The sequence below is a fragment of the Aspergillus luchuensis genome, chromosome 3 (assembly GCF_016861625.1).
Source record: "Aspergillus luchuensis IFO 4308 DNA, chromosome 3, nearly complete sequence".
Lineage (NCBI taxonomy): Eukaryota > Fungi > Ascomycota > Eurotiomycetes > Eurotiales > Aspergillaceae > Aspergillus > Aspergillus luchuensis.
In genome coordinates, this window is record NC_054851.1 from 1,000,854 (window position 1) to 1,019,712 (window position 18,859).

At 49.0% G+C, this 18,859-nt stretch overlaps 5 protein-coding genes across 5 annotated transcripts; all 5 read right to left on the reverse strand.

Annotated features, from left to right (window-relative positions):
- Positions 1 to 7,931: 7,931 nt before the first annotated feature.
- Positions 7,932 to 9,545, reverse strand: GOT2 (putative aspartate aminotransferase; the record flags this gene model as incomplete). Its single annotated transcript, XM_041686850.1, has 6 exons — positions 7,932 to 8,033; positions 8,083 to 8,142; positions 8,193 to 8,480; positions 8,532 to 9,172; positions 9,284 to 9,362; positions 9,426 to 9,545. The coding sequence occupies 6 exons, from the start codon at positions 9,543 to 9,545 to the stop codon at positions 7,932 to 7,934; spliced, it is 1,290 nt and encodes a 429-aa protein (XP_041540793.1).
- A 1,271-nt stretch (positions 9,546 to 10,816) lies between these two features.
- AKAW2_30347A (U4/U6-U5 snRNP complex subunit SNU66) lies at positions 10,817 to 12,838 on the reverse strand (the record flags this gene model as incomplete). The annotated part of the gene is made up of 1 exon (XM_041686851.1): positions 10,817 to 12,838. One exon carries the CDS (start codon positions 12,836 to 12,838, stop codon positions 10,817 to 10,819), a length of 2,022 nt encoding a protein of 673 aa, XP_041540794.1.
- Positions 12,839 to 13,828: 990 nt separating this feature from the next.
- Positions 13,829 to 14,567, reverse strand: AKAW2_30348A (aminoacyl-tRNA hydrolase PTH2; the record flags this gene model as incomplete). Its single annotated transcript, XM_041686852.1, has 2 exons — positions 13,829 to 14,133; positions 14,255 to 14,567. The coding sequence occupies 2 exons, from the start codon at positions 14,565 to 14,567 to the stop codon at positions 13,829 to 13,831; spliced, it is 618 nt and encodes a 205-aa protein (XP_041540795.1).
- A 406-nt stretch (positions 14,568 to 14,973) lies between these two features.
- On the reverse strand, positions 14,974 to 15,883 carry AKAW2_30349A (uncharacterized protein; the record flags this gene model as incomplete). The annotated part of the gene is made up of 3 exons (XM_041686853.1): positions 14,974 to 15,025; positions 15,087 to 15,484; positions 15,560 to 15,883. The coding sequence occupies 3 exons, from the start codon at positions 15,881 to 15,883 to the stop codon at positions 14,974 to 14,976; spliced, it is 774 nt and encodes a 257-aa protein (XP_041540796.1).
- Positions 15,884 to 16,967: 1,084 nt separating this feature from the next.
- AKAW2_30350A (uncharacterized protein) lies at positions 16,968 to 17,306 on the reverse strand (the record flags this gene model as incomplete). Its single annotated transcript, XM_041686854.1, has 1 exon — positions 16,968 to 17,306. One exon carries the CDS (start codon positions 17,304 to 17,306, stop codon positions 16,968 to 16,970), a length of 339 nt encoding a protein of 112 aa, XP_041540797.1.
- Between the last annotated feature and the right edge of the window lie 1,553 nt (positions 17,307 to 18,859).

The following is an 18,859-nucleotide window of genomic DNA, read 5'->3' on the forward strand; positions in this document are numbered from 1 at the left end:
CATGGCAAGAAGGGTGGTCTTGAAGGTGTCGGAGAGTGAAGAGGGAGAGTGAGGGTGAATGGGTGTGTGGGAGGAAGAGAAAGAAAGAGAGACGGAGAGGGAAGAAGGAAGAGGGGAGGGTGAGGGGAAGAGAAAGAGAGGGAAGGGGAAGGGGAAGGATGAGATGAGATGATGCCAAAGGAACGGGGGGATGCGAGTGTAAGGCGGCCTTGGAGCGGAGAGTGCCAGTCGGGACAAGACCAAGAGGCGTGAGTATTGAGGTATTGAGTGGGGAGGAGCGGTATGGTATCGTTCAGGGTACCTTGCTCGTTTTGGTTCCAGAGTCCTGTAAAGTAGGGTGTCAAAAAAGGTTAACTCACTAACCCAAATGACCCGAAAATTATAATTATAATAATAATAATAAGGCCCAGAATAATGATAATAATAAGGGAACAACCCGACCCTCTAAGCCAGAAATAAAAATAAAAACAAAAAATGCCAAAGATTATTATTTTCACATTCATTTCTTTGAGGACGCTATCACACCCTGGGTTAGTTAGGCAGGCACTAGCCCAGCCAAAACACCAGCAGAATCCCAATCCTGGCCCTCCATCATACGGATCACTAATTAAATTTACCACTTATGTTAACCTGCAGACTCTCCCAAATACCTTCTGCGACAACATCCTCACGGCTGCTAAACTAACCTCCCCATCCTCCTCCCGAGCCTTTTTCTTTTTTTCGCTCTTTTTTTCTGTTTTCCCCTTTCCACTGCGGTACCTGCCTGCTGCCGTAATAGCCTCTCTGCTTCCGCGGAGAGAGCGGAGTTGGCCACCGCCGCCGGCACCGCTATTTTTACCGTAATAAAAGAGTACCTATGCACCTAGGACTCGACAAGGTATAGGGAAAGAAGAGAAAAAAAAATACGTTTGATAGGCTGCAAGAACAGCAGTTTTAGGAGCGGGGAGGGGGGTTTCAAAAAAGAAAAATAGAATAAACAACAAGGCGGGCAGGAAATGTGGCAAAGCCGAATGCAAGGTGTGTAGTAAGCCCGAGGCTAACAGCATCTAACTAGTTATCTACCATGGGGTAGAATGGTAGGTAGGTAGCGGGTGCCCTGTTCTTTGACGACCTGGCATCGTAGTTACCATAAATCTGACTTGCCGGAAGAATAACCAAAGAAGATACACGAATAATATTAGGAAAGGGAAAAGAGAAAGAAAGATAGTACGGCCACTAGTCTGGCAGACGGCCGACAGTATGGAGTCCAACTCTACTTCTCAAGGACCAGGTGTCGGTGCTAAAGACTTTCTAAGGGAGGTAGTCTGATCCTTGACGGGGTCCTCAAGTGGATGGCATGGGATGAAAATGGAGCGGGTTTGCGTATTACGCAGACTTACCGGGGGTGTTGTTGAGGTGAGGTGTGGTGTATGGTGTATGTATCTCGATTACAACTCCCCGGGGGCGTTTGATGGATGAAAGGCGGTTTCTTCTGGAACAATTGATCCCTACCAGCGATCGATCCGAGGGAAGCCCGGGATGCATTCAAAGTGACAAGGGGAAGACTCTAGCATCTATTTGATTTGACTATAGTCCTAAATATATTATTCCCTAGATACCCTTGTGTTTCTTTTTTTGAATGTCTCAAGTATAATGGCATGACAGCGGGTTTCACTCTATAATAGATTTCTTTACGAACCCTTTTTGCTTGTCTCGCATTCGTGCCTGTGAAAGGCAGCAAAAGGTCCAAGGCTAACTAGGTCATGGATGAATGAAATGATGCCTGGGTTTGGGTCCGATTACGGGCCCGGTAATTTTTACCCGGAGGTGTGTGTGTGTGTCGTAATTCTTCTGTTCAGGTTGTACGACGGACTGACTCCATTCTAGGTGGTGGTGGTACAAAACGGGAACTACTTGTTCGACCACCCTTTACTGTAGCTCACTAGTCAGTTAGTGAGTGAGTTAGCTGGGAGTCTAGCTACTTTCTTACGCCATGGCCATGCCTCTGCCACCCAGTGTCCCCACCACCCACTGATGACAAGAATGGGTCACATCGGCCATTGATCCATCTGGAACCACTCCTATCGTCTCCTGCTGCCTGCCTTGATCGGGTCGTTTTCTCCTGGCTAACTCACTAGCCAAATAACACTGGAGGGTGAGCCTCATCATGGGGGGTGGTTGCTGCAGCAGCAACAGCAGCCAACAGTTCAAGAATCCATGGATAATTTTTTTTAATCCTTGTTTTTGGACAATATGATTCGGCACCGGATATAGAATAAATCAAAGACGAGAAAGGACGTCAGTCAGAAAGTGTCCCAAAGTTTAATGTCGAGTCGCACTATTTTCTGAAGAGTCGCGGCCGGTAATTTAATTAACTTAACAATACCTTGTTGGCTGGCTGCTGACTGAAAGGGAAGCAGATTCCTAAGCAGGTTTAATACACGTTCGGCAGTGAATGGACAGTAAGGTGGTACTGGAATTTTAGAAGAATTGAATGAATCAATCAAAAGATAGAGCAAGAGATGTATGGTCGGGCAGATGACCAATACCAGAGTTTAGAACTGGAAAAGAGTGTCAGTCTACTGATGTACTAACTAAATGGAAGAGATGCTATGAGATCAGATATCACAAGGAAAAGAGAGTGTGTGCCTTGCTTGGATTACACTTTACCAGTCATCCGAACGGTTTCTCGCATCCCATGATTCAGACAATACCAGGTACCGGCGTTGTCACCGGATCGCTGCTTGACCCAGTAATGAAACTGAAAAGCTGAGCCACTGGTTCAGCTTGACGGCAGATCACCCGCCGACCAGCCTCGACCCTTTCTTATTTCCGGCGGATGATCGGAAGGGGAAGGGGGAATTCCCGTAGGGGAAAAAAAAAGAGGAGGGAGGAGGGAAGCAGGAAGGGTGGTTCCCAGATTACCGGTTGGTAAACCCGCGCGACATCCCGCACCGCCAGGAGAAGGGGAAAAAAAAAAAAAAAAAAAAAAAAAGAAAAGTCAAAAACAAAGATAACACAAGAGGAAAAAAAGAAAAGAATGCAAGATGGTAAACCTGCATGGACAGGCACTTGCTCTCGTGCAGGCCAAACTTAATACAGAGGTACGGGCAGCACAAATCGGGAGGTGATGGTCCAATCTCAGACAGCCCAGAAACCACACGAGTTTCCTAGTCGGGGTTGGATAAGCTGGTAGGTCACGGGGAGGTAGAAGTGGTCACAATCGGACTGCTCCTTTTATTTTATTTTATTTTATCTATCGTTACCCCGATTGAACTATTGCTCTACTAAAGGTGCCGAATGGAAGGAGAAATTCAAGCGCCGGAATTAATCATAAGGTCGCAGGACATGGAGAGATCGCGGAGATTGAAAATCAATAACGGAGTATGATGGGTGGATGATGATGAGGATGGACATCAAATCCCAACTCCAGGTTACAGTCCGGCCGAGGTTCTAACCGAAACAAACCAACCAGATGATCCTCCCACTGGGGAGGGATCTATTGGCTAAGAAGATCTCTCCTGCTGATGAAGATTTAAGTACGATGTCCGTCCGTTAGTCAGTACATGGGAGAGGGGGGTGGGATCAGGGCAGGGGAGAATGGAAACGAGAAAAAGGAAAGAAAAAGGTTTCATCTAGAGGGAATAATTGGTCCCCGGCTTCCCAGAAAAGGATGGACCGCCCTGTGATCATTCCAGTTCAGTAATGAAGGGGTGAACGGTCAGCTCTCTTTTCTTCAAGAGTTTCTTTCTTCGACTCTAGTGTCTGAACATAATGCATACAAGGCATCCACTATGGGCTTTGATCAACCCGGTGTTCGCTCATCAATCGCTTCATTGCTTTCTCTCGAGGCTATCTTGCACCCTCCCCGATCGGGTGTTATTTCCGTCACCGTTTCTCGTCCTGGGATTCGTGTATCGACAGAAAGGCGATAGTCCAGTTAAGCAAGGCTCATCCTGACCAGGTTCCTGTAGGGCCGGTACATTGAAAAGGTGGGGAAAGAATGCGCACAGGACCTTTCAGAGTTCAGACGTCGAGCGATCAGGGAAGAGTCAAGTTACATACATCAATTGACAGGAAATGGAAAGTAACTACTATCTACCGCGCCAGCAGCTCAAGACGGGCGCAACTAACACCCTGTAGACAAACGACTGCATCAGCATGACTTGGGCATTCAGTGTCATGCATGTTAGGTAAGGTCGATGTGTATTCGAGTATTTCCTACTACGTACTTAGTATACACACGCCTGCGCACGCTGGGCAACCGGGCAGCCTGAACTCGTGTTGATGATTGGCGAGGCGTTTCCACGTGTTTTGAGCCCCGGCGAGTGGATGTGGAAGTGGAAACTGAAGGTCGCCTCGACGTCGAGTCATAGACAAATCGATACAATAGGATGACCTTGCAGTAAGGCAGGAAGCACTACTGACTACTAACCAGAATGGAGTAGTACTATCACCTCCATTGAATGAACCAAGTAAGTATATACACTCTGTGACAGTCAGTAAGTGTCCAGCATTTGCCACTGCCGCTTAGACCATCACAGGGAATGGGCCCTGCATTACTCTGTCGGAGTTACTACGAGGCGTAGCAGACACACTAGTCAGAGAAGCAGCAGCAGCAGTAGCATGCAGCTGCTGTGGCTTGCCCTCATCATTCCTATTTCCCTCTCTGACTTACTCTTTACACCTGTTTTTTTGTTCTGGCTGTCGGTGACGTAATAGGTTATCTGAACACCTTCAAGCAACAGTAAACTGCTATCCCCTCATGATTCAGATATTTTCCCATGATATAATCTAGTAGTTAGCTGGCTAGTATGTCTAAAGTAATATAGGTATAACAACCTAAAAAAGGAAAGAATGACACCGTCACTCAGCATGATGCATCCAACCCCATCATCAGGAATGCAACCCCCAAACATGACTAAGTAAGTAACCGAGCTTCATTTTCCCTTTCCATCCTTCCCAGCCTACTGGAATAGGCATACACGGTGGGCTTGACTGTGTAAGTTCAGATCCATTGTGAAAGTTCCCGCCCGAACGGGAAATGCTGGAGGGATGATGGCTGGCTGGGAAATTGATCATTGGTGGGCCTGATTTCATGCGAGGGGAAGGGAAAGCAAACGGACACAATGAATACGGTATGTGTATTTCATCACACTACCACCATAATAACTTACAATACATATATTACAGGACTGACAATGGAGCCAGCCATTGCCAGCACATCATCGACACAGCATCACATACTACACCCTACCTAGTAGCTAGTTAGTTAGTTACCAGGTTGCTGTGCTTACCAGTACTAAGAATAACTGTGCTAACTAGCTAGTTAGCTAGTTGACTTATGTATCAAGTAAGCAGAGTCCCTCATAATAAATATATCACATTCGGTTCTAGGCAATAAAGTCCAGAATTACTATGAATAAAGTGAAGGAAATAAAAAGGGATCAAAAAACAACAAGACAAGACAAGACAAGACTCGAACTCGATTCATTCCCCACACATCCACACCTATATCCACACCCACCCTCGAAACTAATTAGTAGTTAGTTATCCAACTAACTGACTATTGTAATCTACCTATCTTTACCCCTTTCCCCTAAGATACAAAGTTTAGTTAACTTATCTCTACCCAAGTTACATACTAAAGTAGTCAGTAAGCAAGCTCCTAACTGACTATCTCCCTCGACTTCTTTCTTTCTGTAGTCATCTGCAGTGAAACAAAACACCCCCCAATGCCCAAGCTCTCTCGAGTCAGCCAACTAAACCAACCATACATAGTTAAAAGTAGACTACTAGTGATCCAGCTGAAACGTGCCAGGACCCTCCTGGTTTGCTTTACCCCTGTCTCATCATCATCATCATCATCATCATCACACCCCCTCATACATACATTGAAAAGAGAATCCTACCTTCCCTCCCCTACTCCATAAGCCAAAACCGCTCTACTACATGCGTTCGTTGATCCGGATGACTCTTACCGGGATAGCCGATGAACATTGATGATCCTTACTATTAATCTATTTTAGGAGGGGGGTGTTGTGCCGTGGGACGGAACTGTTATTAGCGAACAAACAGCGAACTGGAGTAGCCTGAGTATAATGTTCTATAAATAAATAAATACTAAGCATAGTCGGGGTACTGCAGTGGTAGTAGTAGTAGTATTGAAGAAGGGCTAAACTGCAGTGCAGTGCAGTGCAATTTACCCCATAATCAGTTATTTAGTTAGCTAGCTAGCTAGTTAGTTAGTTAGCAACTCGAAAAAAAAGCAGACAGTAGATAGTTAATAGAAGAAATAGATCTGCAATGTCTTACATAGCCACACCTCTACCTACCTAAGTAAAGAAGGGAAACGAAAATGAGGCTGAGCAGCGCTGCTCAGCCTGGCAGGGCATTCATTCATACCTAACTACGTACGGAGTTACTAACTAACTACTAGGGTAAATTATTATTATTATTATTAGGCTAGTTGATTAGTTTCGGTCATTCCTTTACCATCACCGCCACAAACAAGCAATGAAGCAAACAACCACTTACTGAGGTACTAACTGTAGAAAACCACAGAAAAAAAAAAAAGAAAGTAGAGTCATCAATTGTGAAGCAATAAGCGATACAGCCGCGCTAAGCTGGTATGTATTACTTCTACCTATCTACACAGATCCAACCATCTCTTACATAGGAGTAACTAATATACATAACGCAGTCGCAATGGAATGAATAGTGAAATTATTTTAACCAGTCAGTCATTCAGTCAGTCAAACAATCAGGGTATCATTCAAAATATTCATCTACCAGAACAATAAATCCAATCAAAACAAAAGTAAGCTAAAAGAAAAAGAACAGTTACCCTAGCAATCATCATCATCATCCCATACCCCCAGGACTTAAGTTAACTCGGAGTGGAGAGAGAGAGAGGAAGCTAACGATCGATATAGTATAAAGACCGGTAACCCGGGCCCACTTTACTTCAATCACCCATACCCAAGATACATACATACATACGTATGGTGTACCTTATGAGAGAAGAATAATGAAAGATACAGTATACTAGATAATTAAGGGTTACTATAGTTATTATCAAGGCAAACACCGATAAATCATACGAGCAAGAGAGAGAGAGAGGTATCCAAATTCGATCCAAAAAGATTGCAGAAAACCAGGCAATCTACCCATACATAACTGACTTCGTCTACTGATCTCGGATGACTGTGCCCGAAGGAAGGTGCCTTATATGATATGACATGATATTTTATGACTCAGGGGCTCTTTTCTTACTTACTTAGTTATCACTCTACGCTGTACTAACTAGTAGTAGCTAATTGTTATAAGGCACAATCCAATCCAATCCCCTCCCAGCCTCAGGAAATAAATTCAAACTACTGTAATGTATGTAGCAGTAACGCGGCATTTCATGTCTCTATACCAATTAGGCATCGTACTCCTGATAGATCGAATCTTTTTTTCTTCTATGGCTCTCATGAGAAGAAGGCCAACTCATACATTAGTTAGTACCTTTCCTGCTTGCTTCACTCGTGGTGGCTGGGAAGCACAGCAAGATCTGATCTGGGCTATCTACTATCTACACCGCTACATGTCTCGCCCGACTCGTGCGGTGCGTTGCGTTGGTGTGGCGACAGATCCTGTGCGGAAAAGTATGTATGTATGTATGTATGTGGGTTTGCCTGCCGGCTCGGTACTATGTGACCTGTGGTTTCGGAGGGTCCGGATGTGATGGATGTGAATGGTCTAGGCCTAAAGTACTTAGCATCGTTGGGTGAAAGTCAATTGCAATGATTACGAGTCATGCTGGACAGCAATAATGTCATCCAAATCGTTGAAACTTGCTTAGATACTTAGATATGCTAATGTCACACATGGATATCAGTACAACGGGACGCCAATCCCTGATCTACGTTTTTTATGAGCAAATGGTCCCCTCCCTGGCTGCTCATTTAACCGGTGATCTTGTAGATGGACTCGGCGAGACGCTTGACGTTGCCGCTGGTGATACCGGCCACGGAGATACGGCCGTCCTTGGTGGCGTAGACGGAGTGCTGGACAGATTAGTGTGAAGAAGAGATACACGGATTGAAGGCTGCTTACCTCCTTGGCCAGAGCGTCCATCTGCTCGGGCTTGAGACCAGTGTAGGCGAACATGCCGATCTGTCGCATGTCAGTAATTACTCATATCAACCATGGTTCCCGAATCTTACCTGGCTGGTGATGTGAGACCAGTCGTGCTTGCTGCCAAGCTCCTCCAGGTTCTTGCGGAGGAGAGCGCGCATCTCAATGATGCGGTCGGCCATGCCCTTGACCTCACCCAGCCACTGCTCGTTGAGCTTGGCGTCGTTCATGATGGTCGAGGCGATGCGGGCACCGTGGATGGGAGGGTTGGAGTAGAAGGGACGGATGAGGATCTTGATCTGAGAATCCACACGCTTCTTCTCCTCGGCGGACTCGCAGACGAGGGAGAAGGCACCGACACGCTCGCCGTACAGACCCTATATATCACTTAATACTGAATCATACACCAAGTCTGGTTATCAGCTTACCATGTTCTTGGCGAAACTCTGGCAGAGAGCAATGTTGTGACCCTCCTTCACGAAGTGACGGGGAGCAAAGGCATCCTGGTCAGCGTTACCACTGGCAAAGCCCTGGTAGGCCATGTCGAAGAAGGCAAAGTGACCCTTCTGCTTCATGACGTCGCTGATCTGGCGCCATTGGTCCTGGGTGGGGTCGACACCGGTGGGGTTGTGAGCGCAGGCGTGGAGAAGGATGATGCTGTTCTCGGGAGCAGCCTTGATGTCGGCCAGCAGACCCTCGAAGTCGAGGCCAATGGTGTCCTTGTTGTAGTAGCGGTACTGTCCGACCTCCAGACCGGAGTCCTTGAAGACAGCGGCGTGGTTGGCCCAGCTGGGGGTGGGAAGGTAGACCTTCTTCGCGTGAGGGTAGAAGCGCTGCAGGAAAGCACCACCGATTCTCAGAGCACCGGTACCGGAGATGGTCTGGGTGATGACGAGACGGTCCTCCTTGAGGACGGCGGAGTCAGAACCGTAGGCCAGCTCAGCAGCAGCCTTGGTGAAGGCAGGGATACCGGTGATACCGGCGTATTCCTTGTCGTAGCCGGAGGCGACAACCTTGTCCTCCGCAGCACGGACGGAAGGCAGGACGTAGGGCTTGCCCTTGTCATCACCTGTTTGATCGCAATGGATTGTCAGACAACTGAACGGTTGGAGGTTGGTTGTTTGGCGTAATCGAACGATGGTATGCTTGGATAGTTAAACTGAAACAGGGTGATGCTTACGGTAAGCACCGACACCCAGGTTGATCTTCTCCTGGAAGGTGTCGGCCTTGTAGGCCTCGGTGATACCCAGGATGGCATCCTACAGAGCCAATGAATCAGCAATGGCATCACAACAGCAATTGGGATGTATTGGAGATCTTACGGGAGGACCCTGAGGCACGTTGGACCAGGCGGAGGCGTGTCTGGCGCCGACAATAACGGTGCGCACACTAGCGTCACGGGTAGCAGCCTTACGGCTGGCGATTCTGAGGGTGGACAACATGGTTTATGGAGGAGGATTGGACAAGAGAAGAGAGGAAAGAAAAGGAGGAAACGAGCAAGCACTCCAAGAGACCAGGGAGGGAGATGATCAGGAAGAAAAGGACGGGGAGGGTCCAAGGAGCTGGCAAGCAGTACTTGAAGGGAAGGCTGGAATCGGGGGAGGAGACAAGCGGGAGAGACGAGGTCGGCGATAGTTATTTTATTTTTTGAGTCACTGGAAACTGACTTGGGACTAGTCTGGTTAGCACAGTAGGGAGTTTCCGGGGAGAGACGCGGGAGGCCTCGGATTGGCCACGTCCTCCGCATCGCCAGCAGCTGACTTGGTTGCTTGTTTGGCTGGTTTGCATGGAACATTACATTATTGATTTGGCAGCTGCAGAAAGCAAGTACGCTGCACATATCTCTCGGATGTACGGAGTAGCATGGATGTAGTATATCTATTTCATCAATGACATCTGAATGCGATTGTCTATCTCTACTAGTTGATTGATTACTATCCGACACAACAATGAACACCACTGAATGAGTTGTCAATGTCATCATCACGGAGAGCGTGGACTCCCTCCTTGACAGATCGCACCACAAATGATGAGCCCGTCCCGCTCGCCCCGGTGAACTGTTTTAGTATCGAGGGAAAATCATGGATGGGCTGAGGTTGGTCTTCCCCTCACGAGGAGTTGGGGTAATTACTATCTGTTCAATCGGAGACAATTCTCCTTCTTGTACCACTTACCTTTAACCATCACCATCACACCATCAATCATATAAATATGCAGCATTGACTCCATTTCCTCCTGCTAACTACAGTCTCACTTTTCTCGATTTTGGTAGCTTTACCACAAAATCTTGAATAGCTACCCACACAACCATGGTTGCTTGCACTCCACCGCCTCGGACAATATCACTCGGCCTCGGTTAAATTCCCCCACACGCCAAGCCTATCCCGATTCAATAGCTCTGCTACACCATCGACGGAGTATTGAGGACGTCCTGCAGTGTCTTCGGAGCACCGAGTCCATCTTACCTCTCTATCCATCCATCATCGGACAAAACCGCGTGCTGCTGGCTTGCTTGCTTTATCTGCACCCCCAAAAAGGGTCGATCTATTGAATATAGATAGAGTAATATGTGACGTTCTATTGGTATAATCTGTACAAACATCGCATAGCCTAGAAATATATCTGCTGAGGATCATTAATGTGCCTCTTGGAGAGAGGTCGTTCAGTGAAGGTCATCATCTACTACAACAGTCCGAGAGAAGCAACACCTTTCTCAGCCAAGTCGCACACCGGCCTGGCGGTTCTTGCGCGCTGTCGCTCCCATGGCGTTGTTCATGCCCGTGTGTTGACTGCTGTCCAGCGCACTCATCGCCTCGCGCTTCTTCTCTTCTTCGATCTTCTTCAACCGCTTCTCCGTCTTCATCTTGCCACTGCCCTTGCCGTGGAATTGATGACTGAGATGCTTGAACGCTTCCTTCTGGTTCATCGCGCGACCATGCTCATCCACGTACTTGAGCTGCACATCCGGCTTGTATTCGCGGTTGAACACCTCTGCCATGTGTCGCGCCTCCTGCTGATCGCGCTGCTTGTTCTCCCACCGAGCGTATTCTTCTCTCTCGCGCGCTGACATCCGGTCCAACTTGCCCGAGGCACGATCGCGTTCACGCTGCTGCCGGGCGCGTTTCTCTGCTTCGGTCTCCATGCGCATCTTCTCCTGCAGGAAGCGATGGCGGTCGCGCAGCAGAGAATTGTTGTCTGCGGCGTCGGATCCCTTGACCAGACCACGCTGTTTGAGCATGTTCAACGTAGCACCGAGACCTTGATCCAGAGTCGCTTCCTCGTCCAAACCTGTAGTGCTGATCTGTTGCTGGGCCTGCGACTCCTCGCGCTTGATCCGTTCCTTGAGATCTTCCTCGTCTTCGATATCATTGTAGGTTCCCATTTCCACATCCTCGTCCTCCGCCTTGATGCTGGGGCCTTCACTCTTAGCACGTGACTCCTCGGCGGGCGTCGTGGTTTGTCTCTCGCGGCGCTCTGGAAGGGTAGGTTTCTGTAGGTTGGAGACAAACTCCGAGGTTTCGTCGATCACGAGGCCGGGCTCTTCTTCGTTTCCATCGGGGGTGCCGGTTTCCATCGGTGTTTGAGAACCCTCTTCTCTAAGCTGTCGAGCAAGATCCTCCGGTCGCACTTTTTGTCGCTTCTTAAACGCAGCACGTCTCTGGCGGGTAAGCGAGGCCTGTAGATCGTCGTCATCGACAAACGAGACATCTTCACTTGCCCACTTCTTGGGGGCGGGCGCGGGTACGGGTGTTCCGTTATTGGTATCAACCTCCATGGCGTTGTCATTCGGGGTACTCGTCGACTCGGTCGTAGGAAATAGTTCGTCGTCATCAATAACAGCTCTCTGCTTCGTAGCCTTCGCCTTCTTCTTCTTGGGCTTCTTGATCTTGATCTCGCTGATATCCATGTAGTCGGACGCCGGTGTCGTCGTCTCCGTCTCCAGGTCCAAACTGACGATGTTCTTGTTCAATTTTCCCGACACCTCCTGTCTCTTTGCCTCCCGCTCCTCCACCGTAGACCCTTGAGCATCCAGAGTAAATCGTTTTCTCTTCTTGCCATCAATCTCCTCGTCATATTGTGCCAGAATACTCGAGTTCTCTTCCGTAGGATCATACGCCGGCTTCCGTTTCTTCAACTCTGTCCGCTCCGTAGCCTTCTCCCTCTCCCTCAAATCAACATTTTCCAGCTCATCCCCCTCCTCCTCATTCTCATCGATTGTCGCATCCTTCAGCGTGAGAATATGATCCTCGCCGCCCTCGAAATCGCCCACCTCATGCCCAACCTTAATGCCAGCCAGATCGACCGCCGTGTATTCCGCCGCACGTTCCCGTTCCTCCAGCTCCTCCGCCAGCTTGCGCGCCCGCTCCTTCTCGATCTTCTTCTGTCGCTTCTTCGCCTGCATCAGCCACGCCTTGGTGTCCTGGTCCGCATCGCCCGATTCACCCAGCGTGGTGCCTTGTAACTTGGCATCTCTCTGCGCCAGCTCTCGTGCCCGCTTGATCGCAGCGTTTCTCTCTTCCCGTTTCCGTTTCGCCTCGGCATCGTCTTGCATCTTCTTCCAGTTGGATCCGGCCATCGCTTCGCGCGACTCGAGGGTACTGGCGGGGTCTTCATCTTCGGAACCGGACGAGTCGTCGGAGTCGTCTTCATATTCGGCGCCAGGAACAGGCAGGGGTTTTAATCCGAGCGCGGCTCGGATTTTGTTGTTTTGTTCGATGGAAACTGCGTCGGCCATGGTGGCGACAAATGCAGAGGAAAAGATGAAGATGGATACAGAAGGTCGGTGGGTAGGTGGTGAGGAGGTATCGTCTTCAACTGATGGAAATTGAAGTTGAAGTGACGGGATATGAGATATTCAACCCGCCGCAGCGGCGAACCTGACCTGACCTGACCGACCGACCAGCCAGCGGGCGAGCGAGCGCGCGGCAACAAGCACTTACCTAATCAGCACCCTTCTCGGTAAGGTTTAGCGCGACAAACTCTTAGCGCGAGCTTGGCGCAGCGGATAAAAGGCGGCTTCGACGATTTTTTCTCTTCTTCTTCTTTTTCTTTCTTTTCTTCAGAACATGAACAAACACGGATCTGTGTTCAGCGATCCCGTTCATGGAGGGTGGCAGTTTCGGCTGTTTATTTCTCTGTGTTTCGGTTGAACGCTGGACAGTTCGACGACTTAAGGAGCCATTCATCTTGTGGATGGTTTTTGCACTTCCGGTCGACAGATCTCAGATTAAAGGTTGGCGCTGGGTGTTCACTCTGGTCTTGAGCTCCCATCTTGGTGAGCTCGGCTGGAGAACCTGGTTGCTGACGGCGTCATATTCCTACTCCCTTTACCGAATTGACCGTCGGTCACTGAGGTCAGGGAATAACCATGACCTGCCAACATTCCTATCATTATAATTTATGTATGTAGTTGTAAAGATGTAAAACTGTGCGCATACTATATGAGTGTGCTTGGGGCACCACTTGAACCGATCAATATGTCGGCTAGCGTCTATCAAGAATGGACGATGTAGCATGCTCGACATGCTACTAGAAAAAGATTATGCCATAATGCTGAACCGAAGGATGAAGCACATCGCATCGCGAGACCCTTCTCCAAAACGCCATATCATGTCATATCTCAACACACCGACCCAACAATCCCGCATGATCTTTTCACTGCTACACCCATAACACCCCCAAACCGAACTTCGATCGATATAGATACGGAGTAAGAAAAAAAAGTTTACAACAACTTCAAATGCCCCGTCACCGAATCCACCACACTCTTGGGACCCAAAACCCCCAACACCGTGCGGCTCCCACTCGCAATCTGCGTCCGTCCAGCATCCGTAATCACCCTGGCGCAAAGCCCCAGACTAATCGCCTTAGCCTGCATCTCCTCCATCTCCTCCTCCGACTTGACCTGCAGCGCGATCTTCGCCTGACCTTGCGATTCCCACCGGCGCAGGATGCCGCTGTTCGGCGTGTACGCTGTCAGGTACTTGTAGCATGCGAGGGTAGCGTGCGAGCATTGGGCGGCAATTTTGCCTGCAACAGTAACAAAATATTAGCATGCGCTGCATAAAACACAAACACAATAATCATATCCATATCCATAGCCAGAGACATCGATATAATATTGTAGAATTGAAGACGGGGATATGCCTACCCTTCGTCATACCCAAATCCGTCCTCACGACAAGCACCAATTTCACTTCTTCATTGGAGCTGTCGAAGTTGGCGAGCTCCGTGCCGTCTCCTTCTTCTTCACTGCCCTCTTCTTCTTCAGATTCGTAGTCTTCGTCCGACGAGTCTAGGTGCGGTTTCACGTTGTAGCTGTTCGGCCAGCCTTCTTTTTCTTTGTTGCTGAAGAGACCGAGGCTGCTGCCTTGGCCGATGAAGTAGCCGGTTATACCAGTGAGGATGGCGGTCGCGACCACGTAGGCGGCTGTGGAGGGGGTGGTGCGGTCGAGGTCGGACATTTTGGGATTGATTGTTTCTCTTGGGGGTGGGTGTGGAGGGTGGTGGTTTGGTAGAGGGATTGAGTGGTGGTTTTGCGATAAAGGCGGAGCGGAGCTGGATGTTGCTTGGTCGGCGGTGACGTTAGCGGGCCGGGTGGTTGGTTTCTACGATTGATTAATTGATTGTTAACAGGTTAGTTGGGAGCTAGCTATGTCTCTCCTATCTCTATTGGGGTTGTTGAATACGTATTGATATGCATGAAATATTGTGGAAAATAAATTGTTCTAGAATGTTGGTCTGCTTACTGTATTACAACTGTTAGAGGCATCAACCCAAAACCGCAATCCAATTTGACAGGCGCTCTGCTTCATTATATACACATCCCAATCATTCTAAATGAACTGCCATCTTCCCTTAACAGCACGTCTAGTTCGGACGAGGAGCGGGCGCGCCGCCGACGTTTCCAAGGCGACGGCTCCTGTGACACATTAGTAGCGGATCGCAAACAGAAAGAATGCGATCAGAGCAAGACAACTTACATGAAGGTACGGCTGAAGAAGCTGATGCCGATCATGAAAAGCCAGCTGGGGATGGCACTGAAGCCGTAGATGACATATCCAAGAGGGAGCAGAAGGTTGTTCTGAGCGAGCCAGCCGTCCGTGGGGTGAAGAGGACCGTCGTAGGCAGGGGCCTTCTCCCAGACCTTCTCAGAGTGGACCTTGTAGATGGTCTCCGGGGTCACGGTGGTCGAGTTCAGGTAGACGGTGTGGAGGGGAGTGTTGGGGCGCTCCTCACCAAGCTGGGCCTGGGGCACCTGGAGGAACCAGACCGAAGGAGCACCGGCACCCCAAGCAGAGCAAAGAACCTTGTTCTCTTCGCAATCCAGCTTACCGAGGTTAGGGGAGGTGGGATCGGCGGAGAACAAAAGCACGGATTCCTAAATAGGAGGATTATTAACGACTATTGTTATGAAATCGAGTGGGTGCGCCCCCTTTTTCTAGGGCTTGCTTACATTGAACGCTTTGTCTGCCTTGTCACAGCGACCGAAGCAAGTCTTGTTTCCTCCGGTGATGTAGACCAACCAGTCCTGGGGCTCCGAAGCGGGCTCCAGGTAGGACTGCCAGTTGGTCAAGTTGAACTCGGAGACGGTCTTCTCCTGGATCTTGGTCTTCTCGACGACCTTCTCAACAACGGCAGCGGCGGGGGCGACCGGGGTGGCAGTAGGCAAGTAGGACTTGGCCTTGTTGAACCAGCCCTGGACACGGTCCGCAAGGGGAACCTGCTCCTGAGCCACAGCGAGCGCTGGGAGGAGGGCGACGACCGGGGTGAAGCGCATGATGCTGAAGCAGTTGATGACGCGTGGTCAGTATAGGGGGGTTCGAGGGAATCTATCACATCCAAGGGATGGATGAATGGACGGAAGATAAAACCAACCTGAGCTGTTATTGAAGGGACGGGCGCACTTTGGAAAGAAGAAGAATTCAAAAGCCAAAGTACGGGACAGCAGGCAGCTGGGGGAAGACAGGCACTTGGGGATGTTGAAGGTCGAGTGAAACGGCGAGAGATGTAAGCGTCGGCGACAGGTGGCCTAACTCTAAATGGCCGCCCGAGGATCCAACCGCCACGGAAGCGGGGATTCCGCCTTCTGGAACACTTTTAGCTTGACAGATTCGATTGCACTGGATTCTGCGCAGATTGTGGATGCAGATACCGTACAACTACTTGTCTACTAATTAGGGGGTGCATGTCTTGCATGTCCCCGAGTCTTTACAAAGGCATTGTTGACATGTTGACACGCGGCAATTCAGTGGATCAGTGGAGCTGTGTAGCATCCGGACAGCTTCACTAAACAATGCGATGTGCAACCACAACAAATAATCTCCATATGGAGATAGGGTGGTATCAACGGTAATCTAGGAGATTTAACGAGAAGCGAAACAAAAAAAAAGCAAATATGGTTGCTTATTCGATTATGACAGACACAGCATGCTGTTGTAATGATAGTTGTGCCGCTCGATCATGCTGAGATGCTCGCTGTTTCCATGAGATGCACTCCCTGCCATCATGGCACCTTCCTTAGTATCATTTACTTGCATCTGTCGGTAGCAATGTGACAGATGCAGTATTGCAGCGACTGACAGATGCAGCTCTATGCAACTCATCGCTAGATGCAATACTTCAATAGTTTACTGCATCTATATTGTACCAAACCAATCTATCCTCAATCAAGGAACCCGCCTTCGTTGTCAAGTATGATGCAAACCTGGAAGAAAGCTGGGGCCTGTTTACTAGTCCTAGCAGCCATGGCTTGTTTCTCATTCGGTGAGGTCATCTACATCGTCGCCGGAAAGAATGGGGCTTTTGTCCACTCCAAAGGTAGCTTGTCTCAATAGGGCAATGGTCCAACATGGCTTACTCGTTCAGCGATGACGGAGAGAATTGAGCCTCCCCCAAACACAACCACGGCGATCCGACGATCTTCCCCCACACCGGGTGATTTCCCCATCTGTAGGGACCCTGTCAAAGTCATTGGCGTTGATCTTCTTCTTATCATCATCATTTAACATAGATTCCGAGGTAAGTCTCGGAATCTGGGGACTTGACGAAGTCTTGCAAGATCTCGTTACGGTATGGTCATTAGAGTAGGTGGCTGGCGCGGTAGCAGAGGAAGGTCCTCCAGCAGGACTGACCTTCGCTCCTTTCGCTCTCGACCTTCCCCTTTTAGACGTAAAAACCTTGAAACAGTTTGAGAGTCCCATGGGAGAAGGAGTCGTGTGCGTGACGGCTTATATGGCGAGGAGACTCGGCTGGCTAAGGATATCTTGGACCTAAATCACGTAGACCATGGCGAAGCGAAAAAAATGAAGATGAAAAGAAAAAGAAGGAGTCTCGCCTGCTAATTAGTGTTGGCCATGTCGCAGGCGTGCTCAGCTCATGCAGATCCGAAGACCCAATCAAATTGACAAGGCGAGAGGTTTGCAACTGCACAGCCATCCAAGGCGCTAAATAATTGTTGGCCCAAACTCGGGGTTGACGGAGGACAAAGGTTGTCAAATCGTCCTCGAACAAGCCGTTAACCCAGTTTTGCCAACCCAACCCTTTCATGATGTTTGCACGGAGTACTCGGAACTCATAAGGGAAGGGCAAAGTGCCAGTATCTAGTAGTAGGCATCGTTGTGTCCAGCCCCACTCCCTGGGGATCATCCGCCCGTAGTTTGTGCCCGATTGCGGATCTGTGCTCAAGAGGGGTACGAACAGCTGTCACTCAAGGGACGAGAGCCAAATTTCACTCCTGTGCAATCTATAAAGATAGGTTAGAACAATTCGGACATATTTCTCGACTTGTCTACTCATCATCACCTTTGGCCAAGCAATTTACGGTTTAATGAAACGCTAGTATACTGATGGCCAGATAAGTCATACTTTCTCCAGATGCTCACATCATCAGATAAGAAGCACTTTCAGCTTCTGAACAAAGATGACAGCCTTGACTTCCAAAGCCTACGGTCGCAGGCTGTCGCTCAGTTATGCCCACGTGTACTGTACCTCGCAAGTAGCCTGATTTATAGGTGTTTTTCTTTCGCCACTATTCTTTGCGCGAAGAACCTCGAAGATTATTGGAACAGCAGACAGAGGCTTTAAGTTGGTAAGATTTGATTGATCTCGGATTGCTACTCCCACCTTAGTCAGATAATAACCGAGATGGAGGCCGATACAGACATGTAGGCTGCATTCTCAATCTGACCCATTTCGACTCATTTAGGGAGAAATCCCGAATTTTTTGCGAAGTCAGCTTCCTCACGGAAGCCATTCTTCTCCCAGTACTTCTCTCTTAATACCTTGCCTTCAAGTCAATGCCGGACGCCTGCAAGCCGTTTTCAGAAGTACCAGTAGCCATTTGTGAATTCTGGGCACGTAACGGAGGACTTACTTCAGCCGGCAAGACGAGTCTTAGTATTGGCGCAGGAAACTCGAAGATCTCAGCCCCAGATCAAGATATGGTTCTACCCCAATTTCCGTAACGCCCAAAGCCTCGAGTAAGGCGGTAGAAGTATTTCAGAAAGTAGCATAACATGCGAAGTGGAATGTGCCGTGAAGAAAGCTGTCGCATCACCAGCGGCTCCTCAGATTCGCCCTGAATGCCGTACCACTTCAGTTCCCAACCTCTCTTGTAATCATGAGCAGCCACCAAACGAAGAGATTTTAGTGTCTCGGCGAAAGGCAGAAGGGCTTTTCGAAAACGCTGAGCCTTAAATCTTAGGTTATGCGGCAGCTCCCAGTAGAGCCATCGGGATATGTCTAAATGTTCGAG